The sequence below is a fragment of the Littorina saxatilis genome, linkage group LG12 (assembly GCF_037325665.1).
Source record: "Littorina saxatilis isolate snail1 linkage group LG12, US_GU_Lsax_2.0, whole genome shotgun sequence".
NCBI classification, from domain to species: domain Eukaryota; kingdom Metazoa; phylum Mollusca; class Gastropoda; order Littorinimorpha; family Littorinidae; genus Littorina; species Littorina saxatilis.
In genome coordinates this window covers 19959830-19970600 of record NC_090256.1, presented here as the reverse complement: position 1 = coordinate 19970600, position 10771 = coordinate 19959830, and the positions used below count along the sequence as shown (strand labels likewise).

The 10771-nt window shown below is 41.8% G+C and overlaps 1 protein-coding gene across 3 annotated transcripts in view; it reads right to left on the bottom strand.

The window, feature by feature from the left end:
• The window catches only part of LOC138981450 (F-box/LRR-repeat protein 4-like), a 38038-nt gene that overhangs the window by 14060 nt on the left and 13207 nt on the right, over positions 1-10771 (bottom strand). For 2 of the 3 annotated variants that reach the window (XM_070354367.1, XM_070354368.1), the window contains 5 exons: positions 5467-5563; positions 3012-3141; positions 2531-2626; positions 1389-1674; positions 268-338 (listed from right to left, as the gene is read on the bottom strand). In XM_070354367.1, coding sequence (XP_070210468.1) covers positions 268-338; positions 1389-1674; positions 2531-2626; positions 3012-3141; positions 5467-5563 — 680 coding nt within the window. Of the gene's footprint in view, positions 1-267; positions 339-1388; positions 1675-2530; positions 2627-3011; positions 3142-5466; positions 5616-10771 lie in introns of all 3 variants that reach the window. The other variant, XM_070354369.1, reaches the window with a different exon arrangement.

Below are 10771 nucleotides of genomic sequence, written 5' to 3'. Positions count from 1 at the left end.
TGTTAAATTCTTGTGTAACACACACTACACACACACAGAGGAACACACACACACACACATAAATGCATACACACATAAACGCACGCACACACACACACAAGCACACAAAAGCACAGAAAAGCACACACACACACATACACACACACACACACACACACACACACACACACACACACACACACACACACAAGCACACACACACACACTGCGCATCATTATTTCTTTGAATTATCTTTGGATGTACAGCAACACAATGCAGGGCAATACCTGCATGTCTGAGCCACTCTAGCCAGTGAAGGAAAGTCCAGGTAGGCCAGAATCATCACTATCACCTCTCCCTTGAAAGAAACAGAAACAGGAGAATATTGTGGCCTTCTCTAAAGACTACCTTAACACAGTACAGTGGAACCCCCCTTTTAACACCTCAATCAATATGAGAAAAGCTTGTCTTCAAAAGGAGGGAGTCTTAAATTGGAGGTAAATTTACAGAGGTTATGAACAGAAAGTCTGAAATAAGCAAGGTCTTAAAAAGGAGGTGGTCTAAAAGGGGGTTCCACTGTATTAAATATTTCAATAACTGAAGGTTCAAACACTTATTTCAAGGTATTTTGCATGAATGGTGTCAGCACTGCAAGCCACAAATTGAACTGTATAGTTCTTCCATTGCTCTGGTAGGGCCAAATTAGGTCCCTTGATGTCAATATAAACAGATATGCTACAAGAGATTCGTAAACAAAGGCTACCTACCTCATACATTCCATTGTTTTTATATGCTTGGGACTTAATGTTCACTCCTAGTTACAGTACTTTTAGAGAAAACTTTTTGTACAGTGGAACGGCCCCCTGTAAAGACCTCCAGAACCCTTTGTTTGTTTGTTTGTTTGTTTGCTTAACGCCCAGCCGACCACGAAGGGCCATATCAGGGCGGTGCTGCTTTGACATATAACGTGCGCCACACACAAGACAGAAGTCGCAGCACAGGCTTCATGTCTCACCCAGTCACATTATTCTGACACCGGACCAACCAGTCCTAGCACTAACCCCATAATGCCAGACGCCAGGCAGAGCAGCCACTAGATTGCCAATTTTAAAGTCTTAGGTATGACCTGGCCGGGGTTCGAACCCACGACCTCCCGATCACGGGGCGGACGCCTTACCACGAGGCCAACCGTGCCGGTCCCTCCAGAACCCTGGGAAAATGTGAAAAATGAAGGTCTTAAAAAGGAGGAAGTCTTAATTTGGGGGGTCTCAAAAGGAGGGTTCCACTGTAATTTGCATACAAAGGTGCAATCTGAGCCAAGTCTAAGCAAACTTATTCGTTTCTCAGTTTTACAGTTTGCAGAAATCCGCAAGAAAGTCAAAGCCCTGAGAAAACCCACTTGACTCACCGGCAGCATTTCAAAAAGCTGCTTCCCTTCCCCACCCTCAGGGCACTGGTAGACGTCGTTCAGCTTCAACGACCCCAGTTCCTTCACCATCTTTTCCTCCTCCTGAGCGTAAAACCCTGGCATGGCTTGTTCCCTGGGGGTCCTTGGGGGGTCAAGTTGCGAAGCTTGTACTCGGAGATTGGGGTAGTCGGTCGACTGGGGTCTGCTTCTGACGCCACACAGCATGATGCAGTCCAGCTCTGTGTAGTAGCCTAGTAGACTGTGGTTCAGCTCCAATCGAATCAAGCTGGAATTGATTAATAAAGGGATGTGAGTCTTTGAGATACATGAAGCTGGTGTCAGTTAATGAAAGAAAGAAAAGAAGAAAGAAAGAAAGAAAGAAAGAAAGAAAGAGAGAAAGAGAGAAAGAAAGAAAGAGAGAAAGAAAGAAAGAAAGAAAGAAAGAAAGAAAGAAAGAGAGAAAGAAAGAAAGAGAGAAAGAAAGAAAGAAAGAAAGAGAGAGAGAAAGAAAGAAAGAGAGAAAGAAAGAAAGAAAGAAAGAAAGAAAGAAAGAAAGAGAGAAAGAAAATAAGAAAGAAAAACCCTGAATGTCTGAAGCCATGTTCACTAATTAAAACAAGAGCAACAACAACTGCAGTGTGCTTAAACTTCTATCATTAACAATGGTGCTGTATGTGACAGTACATCCCAGTTCCCAACCAGGCAACCTTCTCCATCCTCATGCCTTTAGATAGCTGCTTAGCTCCGGAACTAGAATGAAATCTTTAACCATCAACAAAAATCAACAGAAATACATAAGGATTTGCATGATCCAATGTATTACAGTGTTGTTTCAAGGCCTCTGTCTTCAATCATTGATGCATGTTTTTTTTATTTGATGCATTGGTCTGTAACCCCTTGACACTTCACTGTCCTATTTAGTTTTGACATGTAAAAGGTCTTCTGACCATCAAATCAATGTAACTCTACCAAGCGGATGTCGAAGCAGGACATTTGCACCAATTCAAATTTCCTATCTTGGTCCAACTGACCTTTTGTCCTCTGAGGCTTTGAACAACACTGATATTACACCAACAAGTTGCAAGTTTTTAGCTTCAAAGCAGCTAAAACTGAAATTTGTAAACAACACATAAGCAACTCACTTTACACGTGTGTCAATCTTCTTGATAGGTGGAGAAAATATCCTGACTCTTTGCTCCGTCTCCACTGCTGGGCTTGACCATAACGTTATCCATTTGCTGGATGGACAGAACAGAATCAAACTGGCAGCATCAAAGCACTTTGATTATAAACACACCAAGTATCAAATTGTCTTCTGTAAACATTAAGCATCAAACTGTTTGCTGCTAAAAAATGCATATTAGAAGACAAATAACAGCTGGGCAAAACAAAATTCACTGTTTCGTATGTAGACATCCTGGCATGCATGTCTGCAGCAAAGGAACTGACACAACCCACATCTTAATTTATAACTTTGAATGCACATTTTGAGATAATTTACCTTATCATTTGAAATTTTGTTTACATTAAAAAAATAATCGAACATCCAGACACACTCAAACAGACATGTGACATTCTTTTACTTGTAAAAAAGGAAGGAAATTAAAGGAAGAATAAAAGTACCTCTGTTTGCCAGTGTCCACATTGGTACCAGCTTTGTAGTCTGATGCCATGATTTTGACAATAGCACCAGGGTTGTATGTCTCATAGATCTGTACCGCGATTGGGTACAATCTTTCTTCAAATAATACTTCTGCAACAAGAGTAAAAAATAAAAATCAGTCAGTTTAATATCCACACACACACACACACACAACAACAACATGAACCTACCAAGAATAATCCTACCATTACCACCACTTCAAAACAGGAATAATTATGGATACATTGGTACCTGTGATAAAAGGACACCTTTGAGACCAGCCAAGTGTCTCTACATTGCAGGTGGCCTCTCATTACAGGTATAGTTTAGTCAAAATAATAGAGAGAGGGACAACAGAAGGTGTCCTTTCCTTGGAGGTAGCGGGGTCTTGAATGGAAGTTGCCACTTTACATGTATATCGTCAGTGAAATCGTGGGACCTCGAAAGTTACTTGGCGTCAAGAGTCACGTGCGAGGTCCCACGATATATGGTTTGCAAGCTCTTGTACTGTGGGCGGTCTAGGTACAGGTTGGAGTAAAATGACGAACGAAAAAAAGAAGAAGATTAGAGTAATAGTAAAAACAGATGCACCTTGTTGGCTAAAAAATACTCATGTAATCAGACTAGAATTAATTATTGCTTTATTTCAAGTTACTGCTAATCACCTTGAGTAACGTCATCTTCTACAAATTCATACAAACATAAAAAGATACATGTAATGTATTAATTGTAACCAATTAAAAAATTCAAATGCACCATACCTATGTAATCTTCACTTTCAAAGCCTACTGGGGTTGGTGTCTTATACAGTGGAACCCCTCTCTAGCGACCTTGAAAATGTTGACAAAAATCGGTCCTTATGGAGGGGGGTCCTTACAGAGGGACTCGAGGGGGCGGGGCCACAAAGAAAGTCACCTCAGATTTTCTTAAAAAAAGAAAACAGAGAAGTTTGAGTTGCTGACGACCGTTTCCTCAAGCAAACTGCTTCGATTTCATGTTTGACATTGTCGATGGTGTCCACCAGTTCTGGTGCATGTTTCAATTCAAAAAGAGTTAGTTTTTGAGCAAGCATTTCTTTACAGCAGTCCCTGCAATGATGAAGGCCCTCCGAGAAAGAGAGTGAAAAATCGGCCACCGTTCTCAGCATCGCGTATCTGTGTGTAACCTCTTTCATTGACAAGATACTCTTGTTTCCCTGCAGCCTTGACCAGTGAGTCGGTTACCTAATCTGTGAACCCTTCAGTTGTGTTGCTTTGTCAAAAGTTAGACACAGTCAACTAGTTTTGCTCTGAGTGAACAGTGCAGCTGGCCTCAATTAGCCGGTGACACCTCTCTGGCCACAGCACCAAACAGTACATGGCTGGGGGGAGAGAGAGAGAGGGGGGGGGGGGTAGCTGGCTAAACTCAGTGGGGTGTCCGGTGTCACTGAAGTCAGCAGGAAGAGCATTGGAGAGAAATAGAGAGGTGTACTCTTCCAAACAATTTCCAAGGATCAGTTGTCAGGGCTTAGGGTAGTCAGTGAGGGAGAGTGAGAGCGGTTTGTGTACAGTCCGACTGAAGAGGGAAAAGTCACTGCCACAAGATCGGCATGCAGTCAATAAAGCCAGACAAGAAGAATGATTATGACATGCGGCTCTATCTGCTGGTTTTTTATTCAAACTGGTTTTCAACGCTTATTCTCACAAAGCATCTGCACACCTGCCTCTGTGCTGTGTTTGTGTGGCTGCTTTCGTATGATGTCAGTGCATGGTGAGTGCGTTCACTGCCTTGTCACCACTTCCCCACCTTTTTCAGAATGTTTTCTTGGAGTTGGATAATTCTTTGAATTTGCGATTTTCCAACATCAAGACTTTTTGCAATCGCGATGGCAGTTTCTCCCTTTTTGTGTCTGTTCACAACATTCACTCGATTTTCGAGAGTTAAATATTTTCTTTTCTTTGTAGACGCCATGTCGATCTCCACTGCTCTTCTGTCCAAAGACTGTCTATTCTGACTGAATTGAACGGTGTGTGTTGGTCACGTGAGTTTGTTTTCTCGATGATTGGTTTGTGATGTTTACTCAGCCCACGTACCCCAACCATCACACCTCTCAGCGGTTAATTAGTGCCTTTGCTTATGCAAGACGGTTATAACTGGTTATAACCGGTTTGTCAGTGATGCGTTACGCTGACTGAGTCTTGGCTTTGTCTGACAAAGTCGTTACACAAGCTGTTAGGTCGGTCCTTAGACGTTAGAGCGGGGTGGTCGCTACACTGGTGACAACTATATAAGGAAACACATCGGTTAAAAAAAAAAGGGTCGTTGTGGCGGGGTAGTCCTTAGAGAGGGGGGTCGTTGTGAGGGGTTCCACTGTAGTATTAACATCTTCTACATATTCATACAAACATAAAAAGATACATGTATTAAAACAAATTGAAAAATTCAAATGCACCTTACCTATGTAATCTTCACTTTCAAAGCCTACTGCAGTTGGTGTTTTGCGGTACGGCTTGAAAGCAGATGGGGCCATCCTCCACCAGGGACCATAGGTTCTCTGAACAGAAAAGTGAGTAAGGAAGAATATCCAGTGGATGAAGTTACATGACCTGTAACACAGTAAACCACTTGCACATGCACATGTACATTCTGAACTGTCAGAATCCAAGCGTCAAAATAACACTAACAGAGTCTATGACAAAACATTCAGTTGACATAAGAGCATTCAATTCAATTACCAAGGCTGTTAGCTGCAGAGTGCTGAATACAGAATAATATCGATAATAAATAAAGTGTTGATCAATGGGATAGTTTGCTAGCTCTGCTTGTGACAGAGCTGTCAGAACCCCCCTTTATAAGACCCCCACTTTCTTCTTCTTCTGCGTTCGATGTATTATCGTGGAAGCGTAGACAGCCGATTTTCTCCCCACGCCAAGTTGGCTGCTGTCTTCCGTCTTCGGTGGTTGAGGTTCTTACTCAGGGTTGCCTCCTCCCCAAGAGTAGCTGCCTTTGCTGGGCTGTTGAGTCCACTCTACCCGGGTTTGTTGTCGAAGTTTTCCTTCTCGTAGCCTTTGCCTTTCCCAAGGCGCACACAAGGCAGTGCGGGTTTTGAAATCGGAGTTGTGCTTCTCCTAGATGAGCGACCATCCAAGGTTGACGAGCCCCATCTGCCCGAAGCAGCTGGTTTTAAGGCGCCAGGGACCCGCCTGCATCCCTTCTCCTGTTAGTCGAAGACAGGGCCCACCACGTGAAGGCCAGGAGCTGGATCATTGACTGTCAGAGGTGTTTGGAAACACGAAGCCATATGGAGCATTTCTTGGGAAGTAGGCGCTTATCTCTACTTCCACCCCGGCATAACAGTCCTTGGGCCCCGACCCCCACTTTAATACTCCACCCCTTTTAAGACCTTGTTTCTCAGACTTTCTGTTGAGAACCTCTGTAAATTGACTCCCATTTTTAGACCCCTCCTGTTTAAGATCTGTTATTTACATTTAGTCAAGTTTTGACTAAATGTTTTAACGTAGAGGGGGGAATCGAGACGAGGGTCGTGGTGTATGTGTGTGTGTCTGTGTCTGTGTGTAGAGCGATTCAGAGAAAACTACTGGACCGATCTTCATGAAACTTGACATGAGAGATCCTGAGTATAATATCCCCAGACGTGTTTTTCATTTTTTGGATAAATAGCTTTGATGACGTCATATCCGGCTTTTCGTGAAAGTTGAGGCGGCACTGTCACGCTCTCATTTTTCAACCAAATTGGTTGAAATTTTGGTCAAGTAATCTTCGACAAAGCCCGGACTTTGGTATTGCATTTCAGCTTGGAGGCTTAAAAATTAATTAATGAGTTTGCTCATTAAAGTTGTCATTAAAATCGATTTTTTGCAAACAGATTTAAAATTGATTGCATCGTATTCTTCATCATATTCTGAATCTAAAAATATATACATATGTCATGTTTACTCTTAAATGTGATCACAATTAACGAAAATAGATTAATTAGTCTTACGATAAAAATTTAAGAAATCGATCCAAAAATGATTTCATCTTATTCTTTATCATTTCCTCATTCCAAACACATAGATATGATAGGTTGTATTCAAAACAAGCTCCGAAAGTTAACAAGAATACAGAAAAGCGCACGCACACACACACACATACACACACACAGTTCCGAAAAGATCAGCATGTTTATGTAAACCAGTGAAAGATTAGTAGTTCTTTCACAGTTTACTAGTTAGCTGCTCTGAGAAACTTCTATATCAACTCAAGGGGAAGAACTGTGGCTGTTCTAAAATATTTGATGATTTGAATTACTTCCCTTGTTTGGTTCCAATTCGTTTTTTACCATTTTGTTTTGTAAGGTCTAAAGTTGTATTATTGTTTAGTTATGCTTTACTTGTACTATTTAGTAATGATTTAATGATGTTTTAGAATATTATTATTAGAAAATTTGTTTTAGTTTAAGAGTATAGACATGTCTTGGATCCCAGTTTTTAATAACCAGGAATGTTATAGTTTATAGTTTTTGGGAACTTTAAAAATATATTTAGTGTTTAGAAATTATTTGAAAGATGCTTAATTGAAGCTTGGTAATTTTAGTGAATATTTGGAAATGTTGTTTTATTTGTTAAGAGGTAAACTGTTCTAAATTAATAATTACCTTTGGGTTTCTACAAGACTTGAATCTTCCTTTCCTTGAGAATCTGACTGAACCAGCTGATCCAGCCCAAATTTGTCCTGAATTATAAAACGTTTTATTCCTAAACCAGGTAAGAAATGGCTTAAATATTAAGTTAGTTTGTTTCTAATATGTATTGTGTACTGTTTTGAAAAGTTATATGAGGTGGCACTTTTTATTCTTGAAGGATTCTTGGGATTGAAATTAATTATGAGATTCTGGGAAAGATGCCAGAAAGACCATGTGGTGTCTGAGCAAAGTGATGGTATGAAGTTGTAGAAGAAATGAATTGTGACATGATAGGTTAGTGTTTTTACTATAATGTTTTGATTATACAAGATGTCTTTTTATGTATCAGTTGTGAGTAATAGTTGATTATTATTTTAGGACTATATTTGATAAAACTTGATTTTCCTTTGTTGCATGATTTACTTACATGGTGCCTGGCCATGTGGTTTTCCTAAAAGTTTCAAGATGTTGTTTGTTCTTGTTTTGAGGCATAGAAATGATAAGTGTTAACAACTTATTCATTTCTGCAATTAATTCAAGTTGATTTGTCATTAATTTGGGTATTGCATAACTGTTGTTGTGCGGAGCACAGGAAGACTGAAGTATTTGTTTTGTGTGGATTGTTCATGGTTGTAAGAAATGGAACATAGGCACTGTATTGAGATAAGAGGAATCACCACGCGAACTGAGATTAAGTCTGCACAGTTGTTTTGTTAACTGTCGGCTTTATGAGAGATGTAATTTCGAGTGTGCACTGCAACTGGTTACATCAAGAATAATTTGAGACATCAAGTGAATGTCTTAGGTTTTCTGTAAGGGTGATTATGCTTATAGCTAATCACTAAATGGATGAAGTATAGTTTTGATTGACTCTGCTTGTAGCTGTGTCTGATATAGTCTTAACATAACTTCTATCTATTATGGAGGAATCATTGTTATCACAGACAAGTGGGGCTGTGGTTTAGACAATATTTCTGATTGGGTTGGATTCCATATATCATGTATTACATGATATGATATTCCTAGTGTATTCCATTCTTCAGTCATGACAATAACATTGTATTGTTTACGTATTGTGTTGTATCATGTGTTATGTTCTTTTTGTTTTGTTCTATGGTGTATAAAAAAGTGTTCTAGTGAAACTGAAATTTTATCTTGATGATTGTTGAATTATACTTATGCTGTGTTGTTTTATTTTCCAGGGGTAACCTTTTTGTTGTTGATCATCGATCAGCAAGCGTTTGATTCACGATGGATATTTTTTGGTCTAGTGGACCCCTGGTTGTGTCTGGTTTTTGATGAGAGAGTTTTAGATTTTTAGAGAGGAGATTTTGTATTTTTGAAACTAAGTAATTTAAACAGAAGAACTTTTATATTTTGTCGGTTGAACATATGATTGTAATCTGAAAACTGATTTAAAGGAAATGCTTTATCCAAAATAAATTTCTTAGAACACTACCTCATTTTTTGTTTGTTTATTGTGAAAGCAAGATTGTACCTCACCCCGAATCCTCCCTTTAACCATGCTAACACTGAAATAAAATATGTATTAGCAGTAGGTTTACATTTTGGCGCCCAATGTGGGGCTGAGGTTTTTTTGTTTCACAGAAAATTTTCAACTTAGTACATAAAAAAAATAGAGAAAGGAAAAAGAAGTTATACAGTAGTAAGAAGAAGGAAAATTTTTGGATTTTTGTAGGACATATTTTTTTTAATTTGTAACACGCGGTACACAACCAGGGTGATACAGATTTAAAAAGATGGCTCGTGAGACGGCCCCAACCGCTGACGAGATGGCGGAGTTGCGGGACCAGGTCAAGGAGATGGCCAATGAGCTGGGGCGTCAGAAGGAGGAGGCCATCAAGCAGAAGCAAGAGGCGACTGACGCCGCCACAGCCGAGCTGAACGACCTGCGAGAGCGACTGGCTAGCGTCACAGAGGAACTGGGTCGTCAACGCCAGCAACCCATCACGGTCCAAGTGGACAACCCTCCCCAGCCTCAGAGGTTGAAGACTTTCACCGGCCTTGCCCCCGCTGGAGGGAACGAGTGTGATTTTAGGGCTTGGGCTCAGCAGATGGAATCATTTCTGCTGACACCCGACCTCAAGCCTTGCGACTCCCGCATCTTGGCCAGCTTGAGGGGAGTGGCCTTCAACGCCGTGAAGGAACTGACCACCAACGCGGACATTATTTCTAAAATCCGTAGTCTTTTTGGGTGTGTGGAGGACACTGAGGCCCAGCTCCTTGCCTTTGCCAGCAGAAGGCTCAAACCAAAAGAGAAGGCAGCTGATTTTCTGCTTCAGCTTTGGGGGGAGCTGCTGGAGATCAACACGATGGCCAAGCTCGGAAAAGAAGAACTCCAGACGAAACTCTACAGAACCTTCTGTACGGGTTTACAGTCGACCCTGCCTCTGCTGGCCCTGGAGATGCGCAACAAATTTGGTTTTCCAGGGACAGCAGCACCAGCCCTGGACGACTTACTGCTGATGGTCCGCCGGACGGCGGAGATGGCCCCAGCACCGGCAACGAAGGCCACAACACAGGCACACGCCCACCAGGTGGAGGCCCCTGCCATTGACTACGACAAGCTGGCCGACAAAGTGGCAGAGCGCCTTCGGCCTGCCCCAACAGAGGGCGTGAGACCTGCACCGAGGGGGGGCAAGAGACTGTGTTTCAATTGCGGGGTGTTTGGGGCACACATCGCGAGGGATTGCAGGAGTCCTCCAAATCCCAGGAGAGTCGCGGAGGAGCGGTCCAAGATGGGCAGCCCGTTAAACGGTCGTCAGTCAATGGCAACGGGCCGCCGTTGACTGAGCTTCCTGCCACGGAGAGAGCCCGGAGACTCAACAAGGCCGCCGACATCATCGACAGCGGTTTGTTGAGTCTCAATGCAGTTAGGCTGCAAAGTCCTCTCACAGTCAGTATCAATCCTGGGAAGACATTAGAACTACGGGGGAAAATACCTGATGAAACGACCAAGGATATTAACATTTTTCCCCGAGATCCTGATCTACTTCCACCAGGGTTGATAGTGCTCAGTGCACAGTGCACTGATCTGACTGTGAGAGTAGTAGTGAA